Source organism: Dermochelys coriacea, chromosome 10 (genome assembly GCF_009764565.3).
Source record: "Dermochelys coriacea isolate rDerCor1 chromosome 10, rDerCor1.pri.v4, whole genome shotgun sequence".
Taxonomy (NCBI): domain Eukaryota; kingdom Metazoa; phylum Chordata; order Testudines; family Dermochelyidae; genus Dermochelys; species Dermochelys coriacea.
In genome coordinates, this window is record NC_050077.1 from 62,764,718 (window position 1) to 62,785,750 (window position 21,033).

A 21,033-nucleotide genomic window follows, 5' to 3' on the forward strand; every position below is an offset into this window, starting at 1 on the left:
CTGTGCTCAGTTCCCAATTTGCAAAATGTGAGTAATAGGGAAGTGATATCTTATAGGGGTATGTGAGGATGAATACACTGAAGACTGCAAGATGTTCTGATACTATGGTAATAGGGATCATATTAATACATAATCTGGATAGACAGGTATATACAAGGAGATCTTTATCAAATATTTAAGGCTTCCCTTTAGTTTATGTGCAGACACGTTTAGTAGCAGTAAGAGGTAAGAAGAGTAGAAACAGCAGCTTGATCTTTCTACACAATAGAAGCAAGCAGTGACCTCGATGATTAGTGAACTAGAGGACCATGGCCACTTTTGAGAGCTCTGGCTGCTTATTGGGAGAGACAGGGCCATCTCGCCAAAATTCAGTATGCTGGGGTTAACATGGAGGTAGTGGATTCTGCCATTTCCTGTTCTGTTTCACCAGTAATGGACACCTCCTTTGTCTCAGCTACTGGTTCAACTGTTGCAAGCTCATCCTCCTTCCACAGACTCTGGAGATGCAGAAAGCTCTCAAATGGAGGTGGCTTCTCCCTCTTAACCAGAATTTGGAGGAGTTAGAATGTGCAGAGGGCATTATTGTTATGAAGTGGCAGCTGACATGCCACCCTGTTCAGAATAGTGTCCCCAAACCATGACTGATTTTTATAACCTGCACACGATATGACCACAACAGGGAGTAAATTGCAATCCATAGTATTAACATAGTCAAACTACATATCTGAGCACACAGCAAACTGATCTCATCATAATAAAGATGGTAGACCAGCCTCAACATGGAAAAATTACATATGAATGTCGTGATTGCAGAATCTTGGAGAGTTCAGAATGTGGAAATATACCTGGGGAGACTATTGGACTGGGGAGACCCCACCATCTTACAGATTCTTTTGTCCCCACATGGTTCCCTCTATCCTGCAGGCTCTGTGCAAGATACTTTTCTGACAATTTCCCAATGTCCCTACCTACTGTCATCTTCTTGTGGAGAAGGACTGATGACCATGTCACAATATCTCTTTGGTGGATGGACCACTCTCCCCTGCAGGGTGTTTAGGGGAGGCCAGGTAAAGCAGCTCTTCACACTTGTGCGCATACAGAGGCTCTGCCCATTCATGGACCAGGACTCCATTGTCCTGGGTGCTGTACAAACAGAACAGAACGATGATGGAGTTATATGAATTTGCAGTATCTCACTGGAGTAATTTAGTTTAGGGTTGTATTGATAAAATTAGAATTAAAAAGGAAAATGTACTTTCCTGCTGAAGATAAGTGTATTTGTGAATTATGAAGGACGTGTAGCCCCCCGCCCCCATACTGGGACTCTCTGCTTGCTGACTGTTGTGTCTTCAGGGTGCAGCTATAATATGTCATAATTGACATCTAGTCTTTTGTCCTGCTTGTTTGGACTAATGATTGTCTGCAGGCAGTGAAAGGGTTAAATGTGGTTATAGTTGGAGCCTGGAGTTCATATGAGCTGTCCTGCTGATTTCTGTGCAATAAGCTTTAGCAGCCTGTTGCAGCAGTGACCTCAACCAACTAATCCCTAGGGAAATCGGTTTCATTTTGCTGGGTCATCTTTGTACCCGTCCAGAGTGCAATCTGTCATGATTTTGGAGCCGATGCTGACTGCAGTTTCTCCATTTGTATGTGTTCAGTATGTCCAGAAAAACTACAATTAATCAATTATAGTTTCACCTCTTGGCATTTTTACATTCTAGAGCTGCACTTCTGGGACCCAATTAAAATTGTAAGCTATGTGATTTGCTGTTAATATGTCTTGTTTGTTTAGAAACTGTACATGCTGTTTTCAAGGTTGTTCCTTAAAGCTTTTACCAAGTCGCTGTTGCGCAGTCACGGAAGGTTGACACCGACTTAAGGAGCTTCAGTCTTTTGTACTGAAAAGAGCATAGCTGAATTCTCAGTAAGTCTGTTTCTGGAGCATAAAATCTGGAGTGATGAGTTAATAATACCTAGGTCTTACGTAGTGGTTTTAATCTGTAGATTGCAAACACTTTACAAATGAGGTCAGCATCATTATCCCCATATTACAGAGGGGGAAACCAAGGCACGAGAAGAAGTGACTTGCCCAAGGTCACCCAACAGGGGTTTGGTGTCCTAAGCCCAGACATGGTGTAATATTTAATGCATACAAAGGGCTTTATGTCTGGCAAAGCATTTTACAGACATTCTCTAGATCAGTGGTCTCCAAACTTTTTGGATCGCGCACCCCCAGGGCCAGCTCTAGGGAAGCACAAAAAAAAAAAAAAAGAGCTACCACTGGCATGCTGCCAAAGATGGAGCTGGGAGAGCTGAGCTGTCTCTGGCATGCCGCCAAAGAATCAAAGGTCCAGGAGCGTTGCTCCGCTGTGCCAGCAGCGCTCCTCCTGCTGTTTTCCCCCCCAGGGATGGTCTTGCTCACCCCCTGGGGTGCGTGCACCCCACTTTGGCGACCACTGCTCTAGATAATCCCAACACATACATCCCTCTGAAGTAGGCCAGTATAATAATGGCCATTTTTTACAATAGTGAAACTGAGGCATATTTTGTCTAACTTGCATCTCATGCTTGTTAAGCATGAAGTACAGCGGAACCTCAGAGTTACAAACACCTTGGGAATGGAGGTTGTTCATAACTTTGAAATGTTCCTGTTCTGAACAAAATGTTATAGTTCTTTCAAAAGTTTTTACAACTGAACATTTACTTAATACAGCTTTGAAGCTTTACTATGCAGAAGAAAAATGCTGTTTTTAACCATCTTACTTTAAATGAAACAGGCACAGAAACAGTTTTTTTAACTTACTTTTTTTACCTTTTTTTTAAAGTAATTTATATTTAATACTGTACTGTACAGTATTTGCTTTTTTTTTTTTGTCATCTCTGCTGCCTGATTGTGTACTTCCAGTTCCAAATGGGGTGTGCGGTTGACAATCAGTTCATAACTGTGGTGTTCGTAACTCTGAGGTTCTATTATAGTTAGGGGGAAAATTGTCTTCTGGCTGGTAATACAGGACCTGTTGTCATGACTCAGGGTAAAGTAAAACACATGTCAGCAGTGGGGAGAACCTGATGCATTGCTTCTGTGAAGGGAAGAGTACTTCAGGTCAGGGCATGCTGGAGATGGATAGTCAAGATGGTATTCAGGGCAGAGAGAATAGACCAGGCTGTGGAAATGCAGCATGTTAGCTCTGTAACAGGAGTAGTGGCACAAGTTTTGTGATATGTAAAGGCATACATGGCGGTTTGCACTAATTCTTTATTCATAATGTTGTTCATACAAAAATGCCAGTGAATGCTTCAAAGCAACATAGTCTCTACTAATAATACTTAGAGCTTACATAGCGTGTACACCTTCAAAGTGTCTTACAAACATTAGCTAATTAATCCTCACAACAGCCTTTCAGGGCTGAAAGAGTAATTATCCACATTACACCACACCCTTCTGTACGTGCAAATACAAGTGAATTATTCATCACTGCAGAGATGTGAATAGAATTCAAAGATGTGGCTCAGAAGTGAAGGAGGTGATTATGGTCAAGTTTGGGGGAGAATGACTGTCAGAAAACTAAGAGACATAAGGAGTAAGAATATGTTTGTTAGAGTGGGATAGGAGTCTTGGGCTGTGGATAAGAGGTGAGTTTTGAAATAGTATTTGTGGGGGAATCAGCTAGCTACAGGGGAGCCTTTTGCAGATAATGGTGGCAGCCCAGGGGAAGGACCTGGCCGCCTTCCTCAAGAGGCAAGATGAGGAGGGAGTAAGTAAGTCTGCTCTTTGAGGAATATATTTGGTGAATTGGAAAATAAGGAGAGATGAGGCCAAAGAGATGGGGAATATTTTGGCATTAAGGAGACTAGGGAGCCAAATCCAGAAAGCCAGAGGATAATGAACTAACTTAGTGCTTGAAGAGAATTGTTATCAAAATACTATGTTCACAAGATTAACAAAGGACATAATCTTGTTCCTTATACCCAGTGTGATAAATCACTGGAATGCTGAACAAATTTAGAAAAGGAACATTTTAATCTGGTACTGTTTTCGTTTGGTCTAAGAGCTTTAGAAAATTGCTCTTTTTTTAAAGAAACAGTTACATTACTTCTACTTGAAAAGCAATTTCTGGCTTGCATAGTTGCCAATTTTTAAAATGGCTTTAACAGCCTCACACTGCCTGCTGCATAGTATGGGCTCAGTTTCCAAAGACCTTCACAATGGGTGAGCAGCGCTACATGTGTACAGCCTCATTTGCACCTACAAAAATACACAGCAGAGAAAACAAGAAGTTGCATATACAGTTTCCAAAGTGATGCACAAATGCAAAATTTTGCAGGTGTAATGGGGTAGACATGGTTTGCACCCCTTGCCAGTTGTGTGTGGCTTTAAAACGTCAATCCTTTATTTATTAATGACACTGCAAAACTAAACTTCCACCAGTCTTTACATACTGCAACGTATAAGGTAACAGCTTTTTCTGAACTGTTGGCATGTCCTCCTTTTCTCTATCTAGCACCCACTGAAGTCAATGGGAAAGAATCCTTTGGACTTCAGTTGCCCTTGGATTATGCCTATAGTGAGAAGGTGTACAGGCCAACACACTAATCCATGTAGTCTGATGCCTCATTAAGCAGGGTATAAACAACATGTTTTTGTTATTCCATTCTCTCAGTAATACATAGGTGCTCTTTAGCCTCCTGAACATCTTATGCCATTGTCTTACTCAAGTCCCTGATCACTCTTCCTATTCTTTAACATCAACCCTGCATTCTTCTACAACCAGACTTTTCTGTTCAGTGGAAAGTGCCCTGGTCATATGAACATTGTGTAAAATCTCAAATCCCTGCAGATGAAGTATGTAACCAATTAAAGACCGTTTTACTTTTTAAAACATTTTATTAGAAAATTACTGTAAAACCAAATGTAGATAAATAGAAGGGAGCTAATCCTAAAGTCCTTAATTCAGCATAACTCCTGCTGATTTTAGTGGCAGTTATGCTTCAATAAGGACGTTCGTATTTAATCCAGGATATTGTTTGCGGGGTGGGGGGTAGTAACCCTGCAAAATACAAAGATTAAAAAATCCATCTTGTTCTAATTAATGCAGCAAGTCAGATGTGGAGAACTGGTCTCTTTTGAGATACTGCCTATTTTGGGGGCATGGGGGAAGGAGGAAACAAGAAGGTAGAGGTGCCACATTCCTGCAAAGTTACGGTCTCTCTCCTAGATCCTTTTTTGAATGTCTTCAGTGCACTCCTCCTGAGGATAACAGTACATTCAACCCAAGCAACGCTTTTTTGTCGCCCACTGTAAATTTAATAAATTGCTTTGTGTGAAGGTCAGAAAAAATTCAATATTATGGAGAATTTTTAATTTGCTATTGATATTAACTACTTGGACAGCTCTGCCACATTGCAGTGGGGAAAAGGACTCAGATTTCCCATGAAAGGAGTTTGAAAGCTTTTACCTGGCTATTTTATTCCAAAGAGAGACCCTAAATTAACACTTTATATGGAAGCAGGAAAGATGTTATTAAAATACTTTGTTAGGGTTTATGTAATTATACAAGCATTTGAAGATACCAGAGTTGACTGAGATTTTTTTATATCAATAAAATCAGTTTTGTGACTATATTGAGCCTCAGTAAATAACTTCTTGTTTAAAACTCTGTCAGTTGGAAATCATGATGGGTAGAGTTCATCACAGATGTAAGGCCACTGGAATTAGTAGTGTTACACCAAGGATGCATTTGGCCCTTGATGATTTGAGAGAGAGAGAGACAAACACATAAATTAGCTCAGAAGTATCAGGATCTTCTGAAGAAATATCAAATGGCAAAGAAGCAAATAACTCAGTAGGTATTCCACTCCAACCTCTGAACATATTTGTGTGTTAATCTTAAGTTTTTTGAGGGAGAAGAGGGTAGTTATAAATATTCTCCTTTTGCCTCCTCACTTCTTCAGCAAAACTTCAGTGACTAGCTATATTTTAATATCCATTTTAGCATTTTCACTAAGTTTGCAAGTTATTTAAGAAAATTATTTTAAACAATTAATGGAATTATTATTATAATACTTAGTACTTACACAGTGCTTTTCATTTTCAAGTCATTGTTCAAACCTGATTTTCTTGTGGCTGATGCTCCTATATTCCACAGGAGCAGAGCTTTTTAGAGCAACCTCATGGGACATAACTGATCTTCAAAAAAAGAAAAGGAGTATTTGTGGTACCTTAGAGACTAACAAATTTATTTGAGCATAAGCTTTCATGAGCTACAGCTCACTTCATCGGATGCATGTAGCTCACGAAAGCTTATGCTCAAATAAATTTGTTAGTCTCTAAGGTGCCACAAGTACTCCTTTTCTTTTTGCGAATACAGACAAACATGGCTGCTACTCTGAAAACTGATCTTTGGTTACTCAGCTTGATAAGGCACTTTATAGGTACATGTAAGAGAAAAAGAAGATATCTAAGCATTCATGACTATAGGTGCCCAATGCTATAAACAGTTTCTTTATTATGGTTATGTGCTGTCATTGAGTATGCTGCTTGTATTAACTGGGGATGTTGACAGATTGATTCCAAAAAATACGACAGCTTCTTTTAGAACTATGTCGTACCGTGGTACTAGCAGGATAAGGGCAGACATCTGATTGGTCATATCCACACATCAGGCAGTTGCACATACTATGTGCATGTATTTGTGCATGCTCAGTTTTGAAATCTGTGCCTGTGTTTTAACAATGTAAGAGGTGAGCAAATGTGTCTCATTTAAATGGTGTTAATGTTTCTGTGCATTAAATCATATGGATATAATTGGACCTGACAGAGCAAGACTTGAAATGTGCTAGAGTTCCAAAATTGACATTAATTTGACTTTTTATCATTTTAAAAAAAATTATCAAAATGTGCTGGCATATGTTATTTTCTTGGATTTGTTTACCCGCTGCTATAATTCAACTGTAGGCTGACACATCACTGAGGAATCAAACAGGTTCCTGTTCTGCCCGTCATAGGCATGACTCTCACTGATGTTAATGGGAATTATTTGTATGTGTTTAAAGGAGAATCTATCCCAAAGGTTCCTCTGAGTCACAGGCTGTCTCCTTTGTGAGCTTGCATCAGGCTAGCTTTCAAGAGTTCTTTGATAAATTAAAACTCACTGTTAGAATGTCCAAAGCAATTTCAGGTTAGTAAGTATTTCTCTACCACAGACTTGCAGCACAGAATCTGCAGTAAGAGGAAGAGGCGAAACTGTAATTGATGAACTAAAAGCTACCTATGGGCCTGATCTTGTACTGAAGGCATTGGGAATTTCGAGTGTTCAAGGACTGCAGATTCAGACCCTCCAACAACTATTTACTCTCTGTTTGTTTAAGAACTAGAAGCCTGTTCCATTCTGTTGGTGCCCTTACCAGTGATGTAAACACCATAAAATATGAAAACAAGAAGCCAATGGTGATCCCTTCAAAATATGGTGGAAGACTCATTAAATCTTTCAGCACAGGAGATGAGAGAAGAAAATAATCCCTTAAGTATTACTCTTCAAACAGCTTCAAAAGCCTCCATAAATTAAAAATATGAAATTAATAAAAACCAAAATATCCTTCTCCAAAAGCCTCCATTAAAAAAGAGCCCTCCAGATCAAAAGACTCGGGCTGTTTTGGACCAAAGGGGAAGCAAGTTCCTAAGCACTCCTCATTCAATGTGCCCTGCTAGCCAATCATCTCTCCTTTCATCCTGAGGCAGCTTCCCCTGAAGCCCCTCTGCTGATCTCATCTGTTATAGTATGGCATGAGGAGAGAGGAGGTCTTTCAAGTAGTCAAGCACTAGGCCAGCTGTAGGTTTATAAGTGATATCAAAATCTCAAATTCTATTCTACCTACATATTTTTTTCAAGAACGTAATAACTATTTCATTTATTTTGTTGTTTGTTTTACGGCCATGAACCTTAAGGTCAGGATGAAGTGATGTAGCCTAGCCATCAGCCAGGGAAAAAACAAACTGTGCTTTATTGATCACATGGATAAAAACTGTGCTTGGTTGAAATGGATAAAAAGAAGACAGCTCTGTGCTTCTCTAGGTCCCACTGAAATAACCACTGACAAGTAGCTATTTAGCATTTGAGTGCAGCTAGTTCAAAAATTTGGAGGACTTTCTTTTGGTATGTATTTAGCAGACAGGAGGTATATATTCATTGGGCCACTTTAGTGCCATTTCATTCTATACATCTTGACTATCCTAAAACATTCAAACTGTTTGTTTTGGAAATGTTGGTTTCCATACTATAAAGCATCTACTTCTTAATTTGAAAATTCATTCAGTTTGGGAGCCAGAGCCAGGAGATTTTGTGGTCTACAGGAATAAAAAGGGGGTTGGAAATCAAGAACTCTGCAGCTGTAATTTCATTGTTGCCTGTGGTTTGCTGTGGTCTCAGTTTTTCCATTTGTAAAATAGGATTGTTAACACCTTCCTTCCAGGATGGTAGTGAGGATTAACTAGTTAATATTTTTAATATTTGTAGAGAAGGGTTCACATAAAATGTGCATACTATTACAGTTGTGCATGCAAATGGTCCAAGTGAGCATTTGCATGCACAGTTTCCATGATTCTGGCCAAGACACATTAATTGTTCACAGCATTTTCTGAAAGGGTCATAAACTATGAAATAAACTCTAAATATTTTTATTCCTAGTCCGGTTTGTCTTTGCATTGGGCATTCAGGATCTGTGGGCTCTCAGGTTTTGTTTTTGAATATCCGCTCTAGATATTTTGAATCAGTAAAATAAAAGGCATAAAACATACTCACCAGCAAACCTCAAAATACCTCACAGCAAATCTAGAATGTGAATTTGTTAAACTCTTGTGTTTCTCTCTGTGTGTGTGTGTGTGTGTGTGTGTGTGTGTGTGTGTGTAAGTTTAAATGTCTGATAGCAGTGCTGGCAACTGGGACTGGGAGGGAGTATATTATATATACATATGTCTGAGCATGGAGATTGCTGTCAGTAATCCTATACTCCCTTTCTTTTCCCAGGCTATAGTACTTTCTAAAATTACATCCTTAAAATGCAAAATAGCACAATCTGCCTGTCCCACTGAAGTGTGATATTCTGTTGAACAAAGCTCCATACTGTGATGTATTTCTGTGTCCAAGCCAATTAGGCTATAGGTAGCTGCTGCTTTAGCATTGACTTAAAAGGAAGCAGAATTACTTCAACGCTTAGTGCATTTGAAAATCTTACCCTTAGATTTTAGTGAATTTTAGAAACCCAGGTGTAGTAGTCACTATTATTAATAATCTTATTTAAGGGGGGAAAGCCATTAGACTATCCACTCCATCTCCCTGCCAAAGCAGGATTGTTTCCTACAAGCCACTTTCTCATCTCTTGCCCAGTGCAATTTCATTTGTATATTACAAAAATATTTTCTCCATATATTACATTTTAAGCCATACTGTAGCACTCCTGTTTTGCTGTTGGGCTTCAGGTAAGCAGAAAAGGTATTTAGCATCAGATTGTGCAGTGGTTTTGTAAAGCTGATAAATGTCTATTGGGAAGTACGTTGTGAACTCAAGCTTCCAGGGACGAAGGGAGAGTGCTGATCTACTTTTCCGTTTGACACTCTGATAATAAGATTCCTCATATATGTTGCTTGTCATCATTGTTATGGAGGTATCCTGAATTCTATTCAGTTCTGTTCACAATGTCTGATCTCAGTCATACAATAAATAGAGACTTGTGCTGTTTAATTAGAAGCTTTGTAAAATTGTCATTAAAATTTACCAGTCCAGGCACAAAGTCTGCTTGTCCATCCTTTTACCCGGATTACTGACGATGAAAAATTAGAGAAACTAATGACTTATTTTGAACTAAGCCTGATTTGGCCATGCTTATCCTTCCCATCTTCCTCCTCTTTTTAAAGTAATATGAGTTGCTACTGTGGAGAGATAAAGAAGCATATTATTTTTCTCTAAACATTTTAATGTTTGGCTGAAATAGTTCTTGTAAATGGTACCTGTCAAGGACTTTAAAACCATTTAAGCCATATTTGAGCCATATTTAGATCTATTCTGGATGATGTAACAAATCTCTGTCCTGAGGATAAAACTGCTAGGGTAGGAGGAAGAAAAAAGAGGTGGAACACTCAGAGCTGATTTGTGTATCAGTTTAGAGTCTGAAATCCAGGAGACAATTTAAAATGTAATAATAATAATAATAATCCTGGGCAGGTTTAATGGCACCTATTGTATTTTTTCTTAAAAGTGAAACTTCTCTATTCTCCACATGCTGCGACACTAAGGAAACTGTTCCTCTTCAAAGCTAATAGTGGAGCATAACTGAGACTTCTTTTGATCTCTCAGATGTCTCCATGCATCTGAAGAAGTGGGGTTTTTACCCACCAAAGCTTATGCCCAAATAAATCTGTTAGTCTTTAAGGTGCCACCAGACTTCTCATTGTTTTTGTAGATGTTAACATTGTTATTCCAGATTTCCAATAACATTTTAGACCTTTGCCACTGTTGCTTCATTAACAGAAAAGACCATGATATCATAATTAAATAATCATTTGTAAGGTGCTCTTTAAATGATATCTTCATATTAAACGCTATATTTCAGCACTTTTCGGTATATAATTAGTCTATAGTTAAACACTCCTTGTAGTAAGAGAAGCAGATTGAGCTCAAATAGGCTTCTCATGTCAGTTTGTGCTAGCCCTGGGAAACATAAGGAACAGAATGAGACATTTTTATTATGGTGTTCCATTCCTGGAACTAGAGTTAATGTTCTGTCAGGACTTCTGTTATAAATCCAGATTATCTGAGATTATAGTTTTGCAAGTGTGTGTGTATGTATGTATGTAGAATATAGATAGATCTGGTGCCAAGGCTTGACATGTGGACACCTAATCCCATTCCTGAGAGTTAAAGTTCATAAAAGATTTATATGTAATAGTTCAACATGTCTTTCTTGGGGTGGTAAGTGAACTTAGTCCTGAAGAAAGGTGCTAGGTTGGCAGTTGGAACTGAAGTCCTCTGTTTATCCAGACAATTTGTCCTGCACAGGCAGTAGCAGTATGAGTTTCCCTGATGCCCTGCCAATCATCCTGAATCCTGCCCTCCCTCTTTCATCAAGGGATAACAAGGCAGCTGAGCCTTGATAGATGTTCAGTCTTTGGCCTCTTTGACTGTCATCCAGGCTGCTAATTAAGATGGGCATGGTATAGGTACAGCTAGTGGTGGTTTTTGATGGGAGCTCCGGTCCTCTAGGAACCAGACTGAAATTTCTTGTATGTCACTCAACAACCTGCAGATGATAATGACTCTTGATCGCTATAGGCCTTGTCTGGATCAAAGCTGGTGACAGAGAAATGAAAGGCTTGTTATCTCATTGCACATCTCCTGAGTTCTCCGGCTGCTGAGGTTGCACCATAAATTTCATGTTCTAAGAACAGTGAGACATTGTTCTTTCCATACTGCGGAGTACTGGAGGAATAAAAGGCTACAAGCTGTTCTGCATTTTGGCCCATTTTGACAGAATTGTCTGTGTGAGAGAGAGCCCAGACCATTGTATTTTGGGTTGGGCCACTTGCAAGTCTTTCAAGAACTACTACAGCCTTCTTTCTACTTTTCCTTTTTCATCCTCGGTAATCAGTTCATCTCATACCATCCCCTAATAAGCAGAGAGACAGTCTCTTCCTCCTATGCATACAGCCACTGGTTACGCCTCTGTTTCTGATGGGGGAATGAGGAAAAGAGTAAGTGTCTTTCTCCCTCCTTCTCCTGGTGCAAACTCTTGATTTTTTTTGCCACAGGAAGCCCCATAATGCTGCCTCCCTTATTCACCCAGACTGGAGTGGGTGCACTATATTTTTTGTTCGTTAGAATGGAAGCATCCTAACAGGTTGGTGGCTGCTAAGCGGGTAGGAATAACTAGTCAAACCACATTTCCCTGGCATCTTCTTTGGGGAAATTGCCTTCTGCACTGAAGGAGGATTTTTGAGGATGGGCAACTGTAGCCAGGAGAAGCTCTTTTTCATTGGATTTGGACAGGTGCAACATCTCAAGCAATAGGCCTGTACTACCTATTATCAGATGTTAAGGTGAGTGGTTAAACTTTGTTGTGACTTTTCCCTCTGAGTCTGTCAGCTTAATATGACAACGTTGTTGTATTCATTCATGCTTAACACTTTAATAAGCCAGAGTTTAAGAACACACACATACACACAAAGGTTTGTTTTTACCTTGTTAACCTTTTCTTATTTATTTAAATGATTGTTGCTTTAGTTTTGGCTTCATTTTGCCAGGATGTGGCCAACCTGCTTTACCACTAACTGTATTCAGTATAAATCAGGCCTTGTCTCTCTCAAAGGTGTGATGAAAATAGTCCTTTTAGTATACAACTCTGTGCTGCACGAAATGCACTAGAGCTATGTTCTTATCAGGCTTTTTGGGGATATTTTTGGAGACAGATAAAAGATGGAGAGAAATAACATGGTCTATTAATTTAGTACGGTAGTCACCATGGTTGTTATGATCTCTGTTTTTTTGTTTTTTCACTAAAGCCTCACAAGTATAACCTCAGATCTCCTGCATATTGTCAGACTGCTTAAATAAGAATCATTTTGATTGTTTTTTAATTAAACTGATAGATGAAATATATATTCTTTCATGCCATCTCAGCATGCATTCACTGGTGATTTTGGCAGGCAGCTGGAGGCTGTAAATATTCCATCTGAACATATGCGTGCCTGGTCTTTCATTTAGAGTTATTATACATCCTGGCCTGGGGGATTGAGTTTGAGGACATGGGAGCAAAGAACTCCTGAATTCTAGCTCTGTGAATGATTCTCAATACATTCTTGGGCAAATCATCTATCCTTTCTTTCTCAGTTTTCCCATTTGTAAATTAGAGATAATACTTATCTAACTTACAGGGATATCTGTCTGAAACCTTATTAGCTATAGTTTGTCCATTACTTTGGAAATATAAAGCTTTGTAGAAGTAATATATACTTTTTATTGTTACAACACTTTAAAAGGTTTGGATCTTTTTAAACAGTGGTTTTCACAGGCAAAGCTACATGTTTGTTAGATGTAGAGCTTCTCAAACCAGAGGCTATGGGCAAGGCTCGCTTTGGAAGGGAGAAAAATTGGTAACATATGGAGATTTTAAAAAAATGAGAAGAAATTGCCTTACAACAAAGGGAACCTTTTAGCTCTAGAGCTGCTGTTAAATAATCAAGCAAGACTGTTCAAAACTCTAATGTCTAGAACAAATGCAGGGAATAGGGTTACAGGCTTATGGTTACATAAGAAGAATTGGCTTATGGTTACATAAGAAGAACAGGGGTTAGGAGACCGTCCTTTTGTTTCTGAATATGCTACTCATTTCCCTGATGTAAAATGGGGGCAGTAATCGTTACCCAGCTTTGGTAAAGCACTTTGGGAATCTCAAAAAGAAGGTGCCACAATATGTTATTGAGATAAACAGGATGAAGATCAAGTTAATTTACAGAGTCAAGTACTTTGAAGGAAATCTAATGTCAAAGCAGACTGAAATGGCCGTGTTGATTCTGAATTCCCATCTTGGCCAAGCACCAGTTAGCCCAACAAGAAGCTAGTTCATCAACAGCTTTGTTTTAACCATGTGCATGCACTTTATATGTACTGTTACCATATATGGTGAAAGGGTTGTTGCCAAGTTAGATACACAAAACATAGGTCTACTTTAGCAAACTGCTGGTAATTACCATGTTTTTGTGTTTCAGAGATGAACGGAATCAGTCAATCATTGTAAGTGGGGAATCTGGAGCAGGAAAGACAGTCTCTGCTAAGTATGCCATGAGATACTTTGCCACTGTAAGTGGTTCTGCCAGTGAAGCTAATGTTGAAGAGAAAGTACTGGCTTCTAATCCTATCATGGAGGTAAGAGAGCGGATGCACTGTCTTATCCTATATGCTTACTTTCTGCTGCTACTGTTGGTAGCTCCTACTATTGGTAGCTACTACAAACACTCAGTGAACAGAAATGCAAGTGATTTTTTTAAGGTATTCAAACATAGGAGTGAAGATAAAATTTATAAGGATTGCCATAATATCATTTCTTCTCTCTCTTTCCCAGAAAGGGCTCTAAATTGAGATGTCTTTTTGTGCACTGTTCAGGAGGAGGTGGGGAGGAGAGAGGATGTGACAAATTCAGTACAGAAAAGTAGCTATGTAACACTGATTTTTCAGACTACTAACTAAATGAATGTGAAGGAGAAAGCGGAGGCATACGTAAAATCCACAGAAGGTTTAACACCCATATTTTTTTTCCATAGAATCTTTAAATGATGCCCTTCAAGTGTAATATAGTGTTATATTCTACTCCATTTTGCTTTACTTGGAAAAGATTTGGTGTATATTGGAAAAGTTCAGTTTTATGGATTATAACTCTTGTTGGGAAGACAGAGTGAAAAAAATCTATCTATACCTGCATGAAGCACTGATTCTTGTGATGATAACATATAATAGAAAAAAAATCACTTTGCAATACTTAGATCTTGTTATAATGTTGAGGATAATCCCCTTCCCTGAACCAGTGCCCCACTAACTAACTAGGCTGGACTTCAACCCCATGTTCTTTTGGCACAGAGGCAAGAGTGCTGACAATATATTGTGAGACAAACATATAATTTCCCTGTTGCTGCAGGATAACTGTTCTACAGACAGATGAGAGGACAACTTGAAAAACAAGATCTTATGATTTAGCAGAAACAGTTCTTAATGATCATCCTCTCTGTGTTCCCATTTAGCTTTATTTCTTATTTTGCCAGCAAAATTGTCCTGTAGTTTCAAATTATAGCTGAAGTATTGGTCAGTAAAGGAACTACAATGAAACATGGGGAAAAAAAAATATCAGGGGAATTCCTTAAGAGAAATAACTGCAGAAAACGTGTACGTGATCTGTATGCCTTAAGAAAGTGGAACTCCATGCTTAGAGCAATTGATGACTCAGTGGATACTTAGTATTCATGTGGTATAGAGTGAAGATGTTGAAGTAGTATGTGTTTTTCAAACAAATATGATTCCTCATAGGCTCACGGTTAAAATATGTGAAATTACAGAAAAATCACTAACTCTGATGCAAATGATGCCACCTTTTTTCTTTTTCCAGTATTTTTTTAAAATAAACTTTTTTTATTCCTTCTTTCCTCCTTGCTCAAGCACTTCTTGACTCCCCAAAAGCACAGATGGCGCTATAACTGCCCTAGCACAACTGTGGCACATGTGGTTTTGATGTATTCTCTAATAAGGTAATTCTGCCTGGTTTGCAGTGCTGTGTGGCATTTCAAAGCAAAGTCTTGCGGCTTAATACACCAACTTTTTGGGGATACCAACTGCACTCTGTTCCAATTGATTGCTATTCTTATAATGACTTAAAGAACACAGATTTGCTCTGGGAGTTTTATAATCTGTCTTGATTGAGTCACTCACTGAGGTAGAAATGGAAATGCATTTTGAAATAGAACAGGACGGAATTAGCCCAGGCTTAATCATTCATAGAGAATGAGAATAATTTTAACCAGTTTCATGCCTCTGGTGCATGTGTGTGTTTGTATCATATTGACAACCTTACTTCAAAGGGTTGAACTATAGGCTAACACAATCCAGGATCTAACCCAACAATGTTTAGGGGTTTCATGAATCTAGGAGAGTAGTGCATGTGGGAAGGGAGCCAATCATGAAGGGGAGTAAGAAATGGCAGCAGAGGTGAGAGACCTCTTGTGGTTTTCACTGTGTACAAGCATTCTGTTTGCACAATTTAGATTGAAATACGAAGAAATTACTGATGGGTCACCTGAGGTATTTTGCTATTTTACTTGGGCTAAAAACTTAAACCAAGCAATCCTCTTCCAAAAAAAAAAATAAAATCAAACTGACCACTAATTAAGTGTGTGACTTAATTTCCAAAGCAATGAAATTTAAAGTGAAGACTAAAATGTGACTCTCCATCTTTAATTATTGTATATAAAAATAAAAATTACAGTGCTTTGTTTTTGACTTTCTAATCTGTAAAGAATAGAGTCAAACCTGTGCAGAATGAAATTTGACTTACTTTTAAAACTATTACAGTTGGGTGGAGGATGTCCTCTAGACTCCAGGCAACTTCTGAGTTTTTAAATCTATTATGCCATTGCTGGGAATGTGGTTTGGATTTTTTTTTTAATCTGCAGTTGCATTTAAGTAGGATACAGAGTAGCAAAAACAGCATTTTGAATTCTGCGGTTGCAGAACTGGCAAAAAAAATTAATTCCTAATTGTATGGTTAATTTGAAACAGGAAAGAAGTCAGCAGTTGCCAAATGAAAAGGTAGTAAATCGGAACCGGAATGCTATTTTATTTTCATGTTTCTAAACTGGCATTCTAAGCAACGAGCTTTGGCAACTATAATTATTCATGACAAAATACTTCTGACACTGTCCTTTTTTGCTTTTATTTACTAAGTACTCCATAATGACACCTGATCAATTAAATAATGTGCATTGCTAGTGATTTTTTAAATGCTTATTATTTTGTAATCAATAACTATAATCCTCTGTAAATATGTAATTACTGACTTTTTAAAATATGTACTATTTATATAACGACACAGTTCTGAAAGAACTATTATCATTCATTTACAGTATAAGTAAAAGGTGTGGTTCTAAAACTTACTCTGGTCACTACTATATTTATGGTTCTAATGACTTTTTAAAATTATTTTTTTAAAAATGTCTGTTTTTGAAGTACAAATTTTATACATATAAAACCGTAGGGCATTAGAGTACACGAAGGAGGAATTAATTATTTCTGAGGGATAAGCGGACACTGCAGAGCAGTAATAGTTTTCTTGATAAAATAATAGTAATACATAATTATTCACAAAGCAGCAACACATGTTACAATAGCAGCAATTTTTAATCATTTGAATGCTCATAACCCTAAATGTCAATCACGGCCAGATTTTTAGAATTGTGAAGATGTGCATTATTTGCTGCTAATATTATTATTTGTATTACTTGTAACCTTTGTGGTAACTGCAAATGCAAATAACCACATAGACATCCATTTGGTCATCTGTGTGTGCTACCGCTATAACTGCATACTCCTTTCTAGAACTCCTAGCTCCTGGTTACTGTGCAGTACATCTGCTAGTGCTCAGTAAGTTTTGGTCTGTTGCTTGCAGAGTTCAAAACCTAAAACAGTTCAACAGTTGCTATTTGGTCACGGTTTTTCTTGTTTTCACCACTTCTTATTTCAGTACAAAGCTTCTACAGAATGGCTACGTGAATCAGAAGAGTAGGACATACCTGTACTGTAGCTTTACATTCCATAGTTATGATATAGTTGAGTATTATATTTCATCCTGCCATTATTACATACTTTTCATCTTAAATGCAATAAAATTTCAGAAGAATGATATGCTGTCTAAAGGTAATTACTCCACATGATCTTTCTGCACAGACCTTTGCTAAAAGTAGGTGACCCTAGTAATTTCTAAATGGTTAACTGCTGCATAATGAGTAAGGTACTTGGTTTGTATGGGAAAGAAGAAAGTGCTTGCCTCTGTCTCAGCATAATCTGAATTATACATCTCAACATTTCATTTAGATGAATTGACACTCTATTAAGAATTCCCCTCTTGTCTTACAACAGTGAAGCTGTTAATTGTGAAAGCAATAAGGTTGTAATAAAAGTCAGAGATGGAATAAGACTATTCTGGACCCAGAACCATCAATAACTTCAGGCCTCCTATGCATGCTGTCTGAGATGGAGTCACACACTGCAAAACACTGCCCTTGTGCCCATCCTTCCACCTTCTCTCTTCACGTTATATTGTGATATGACTTGAGATTTTGAGATGGGCAACTATGGACCAGCTATACCTCCCCTACCTCAGGTCCTGACCAAGCAATAAGTGCCACAAGCCACAGTCAGCTATGTGTCATGCCACTAGTTGTTGGCTGATTCACTACTGAATAAGATAGATATCCCTCTGACTATTGGTTTCACTTCCTAAAGAACCTTAATCTTCTCCTCGTAAAAAGAGCCCAGTGATTTTAGATCATGACAAATTATTATTTTATTTGCAAAATGACTATTGCTATTACCTTTTGTCTCTTCTAGTAATCAGATTTAACCCCATTACCACAAAACAGAATCACAATACATCTTGGAAATTGTCTGTTACTCCATCATAGCTATCTAAAAATTTCTTAACAGTATAACAGAAACATGACAATGCATATGGAGGTGCTTCCATATATCATGACTCAGTGTAGATGCCAGATGATATTACTCTGTTTGTCTTTGTTTGATACACTTCTTTCTGAAGAATTAAAACTGCCCAGCTTGTCTGATCTGACTGTTGATCTATGCAATATTATCTCTCTGTGTGTATAATAGCACTTTACTAGGAGTGACTGCTGTAGTTAAGGTTGAAAATCAGTTTCTTATAAACCTAGTTTTCCACATGCTCAAAACTTTCTGAAAAAAAGATCACCTGTCAGCTAAGATGATTTTACACACACACACACACACACACACACACACACACACACACACACACACACACACATCATCATCCTACTCAGCACCCTACCCAAGCACATGCATGACCAGGAGCATCTATAATTTAGATGTATTTCTGAATAAGTAAATGGCTCTTTAAAGTGAGCTCAGGCATTTGGAGAAGACAAAGACAACCCCAGTGAGGAAATACATCTTTATAAACCAGAGGCCCGATCCTACAAACCTACTTCACATAATTCTCTTTTGCACAAATAGTCCAAGAAGTAGTAGTCTTTGAAGAGTGAAATTGTAATTTGAGGATTTATAAAGATTCACAAAATGTCCTGTACTATCCAAGAAATAGTGTATTTTTTTATTAAACCTTTCTTTGATCCTTAGGAGTATTGCATATATTATATTCTGGAATGTGGAACCTATTCCTGCGGTTTGTTCTCTGAGTGCTAACTAGTCCTAGTACGTGGAATTCACCCACAAAGTAAATATGCTGTAAGAGCATGTCTGGGACACTAATTTTTGGAAGTGTAACTGATTATAGATTATTTATTATATATTATTAACTATGCAAAATATAGGTTGTTGGCTCGGTCATAGGGTTATTTTAGGCAGAACTGCAATAATGGCCAAAGTTAGAGATGCTATACATATTTTTTTCACTTATGGTCTTCATAAGCCCTTTAAAAGGCTTTGTGATAATGCACATTTTCTAAATTTTATTCAACTAAAAACATTCCAAATCTTTGGAGGGTTATCAGGATTATTTTTTGAGTTGGAAAATCCAACTGTGAAGGTGAAGGCATTATTGTGTTGGCCAACTCCATATATTAGTAGGGTGACCAGATGAAATGGACAAAATATCAGGACACATGGGGGAAGCAAAAAAAAAAAAAAAACACAAAAAACAAAAGCGGCCGGAGCCGAGTTGCTGAAGCAAAAAACAAACAAAAAAACTGCCAGAGCAGCCAAAGCCGCAATATCAGGACAAATGGCATCCCGACCATGCATCGGTCGGGACGCAGGACAAAGAACTAAAAATTGGGACAGTTCCGATTTTATCAGGATGTCTGGTTACCCCCTATACATTAGTGTTAATGGAATAGCCCTGCTATAAGTTTTCTATAACCTAGGAAGTTGCTTCCCTGGTAAGACAGAAGAATTCACTATTAAGTTCTTGCTAATTTTGGAAACATAGTTGTGAGCCATGTAGGAGAACAGACATGTAAGAGAATTTCCATGAGCTATTAAACCTGTATGTATTTTTCCCCTAGTCCATCGGAAATGCCAAAACCACAAGGAATGACAACAGCAGCCGTTTTGGGAAGTACATTGAAATTGGTTTTGATAAGAGGTACCGAATCATTGGTGCTAACATGAGAACTTACCTCTTAGAAAAATCAAGAGTGGTATTTCAGGTAATACAATCCTCTTATTGTGTGTGTTTATGTGATTATATCAAAAATCCTATTGCCAGCTAGTGTGAGGCATCTCTCATTTCTAAGGGGCCTCCAGTGTCTTGCAGCTGTAATATAACACCAAGAGAGAAGCGAGAGATAGCTTTTAGGCATATTAATCAATTATGCTTGTAAATCTATATACATCAGAATAAGAATATACTGTATATCTAAGGGTTAAATATCTTCAACATAATAGCGGACATCAAAGTACGCGTGCTACAATATTTTATAGTTGTGTCTCAAAACACAACAAAAACTGTGCACGCATGGGGAAAATCTCTGTTGATATTCATAAAGCTGCCACCTTATCCTCTTTTAAATCCCTCCTTTAAAACTGACCTCTGTCATGATACGTACAAATCACTCCCATCTGGCATTGATTATGACAATCTGTGACTTCTGTTTTTCTGCTAACGTTGTTTGCTTTATTACCTCATCCTCCCAACCCATCCCTATCCCCTTTGCCTGTTTTTGTCCACCTGTTTTGTCCTGTCTGTCATGCAGACTGTGAGATCCTGGGGATAGAACTGTTATCTTTGTTATGTTTCTGTCTAATCCAATGGGGCCTTGATCATTAATTGGGATTCTTAAACTCTACTGTAATAGAGATAATAAATAACAGTTTACAATAGTGCCACTGCATTGTTTGGGCTATTATTGAAGAACACTGTAGCATTTTGTAAATAATGCTGTGGTTCAGCCCAAGAGAAGACTTTCTTTTGAAGTTCTAAAGCTAAGAGTATCTTAGTTTATAATGATGGTATTGGCACACAAAGTTTGGGCATCATGAGTGCAAATAACTTTCTTTCAGCGTTCCTTTCACTAGAATCTGAAAACTGTGAGGCAATGTTATTTAGTTATCTTCACAATTATAAAGTTAAGTATGACCACTTTACACACCCACAAAATGGGATGTCTGTGTTTTAATAGTAGTCACAAACCCAAAAAGTGAAATCCTGCAGCTTTAATTTTTCTGCATAAATATTGCTGTTGGAAGTGGATTAACCAAGAAACAAATGATAGAGGTTGATTTACTTTTT

The 21,033-nt window shown here is 38.0% G+C and overlaps 1 protein-coding gene and 1 long non-coding RNA gene across 23 annotated transcripts in view; one reads left to right on the forward strand and one right to left on the reverse strand.

The window, feature by feature from the left end:
• Window positions 1-21,033, forward strand: part of MYO5A (myosin VA) — a 203,691-nt gene that overhangs the window by 97,559 nt on the left and 85,099 nt on the right. For all 20 annotated transcript variants that reach the window (XM_043494658.1, XM_043494662.1, XM_043494668.1 and 17 more), the window contains exons 5-6: window positions 13,757-13,913; window positions 19,808-19,951. In XM_043494658.1, coding sequence (XP_043350593.1) covers window positions 13,757-13,913; window positions 19,808-19,951 — 301 coding nt within the window. The remainder of the gene's footprint in view (window positions 1-13,756; window positions 13,914-19,807; window positions 19,952-21,033) is intronic.
• Window positions 1-21,033, reverse strand: part of LOC122456218 — a 30,090-nt gene that overhangs the window by 1,087 nt on the left and 7,970 nt on the right. Inside the window, exons 2-3 of one of the 3 annotated variants that reach the window (XR_006274962.1) lie at window positions 19,922-20,058; window positions 969-1,143 (exon numbers count right to left, since the gene is read on the reverse strand). This is a non-coding gene — a long non-coding RNA (uncharacterized LOC122456218). Of the gene's footprint in view, window positions 1-912; window positions 1,144-19,921; window positions 20,059-21,033 lie in introns of those variants that run through there. The other 2 variants (XR_006274961.1, XR_006274963.1) reach the window with 2 other exon arrangements.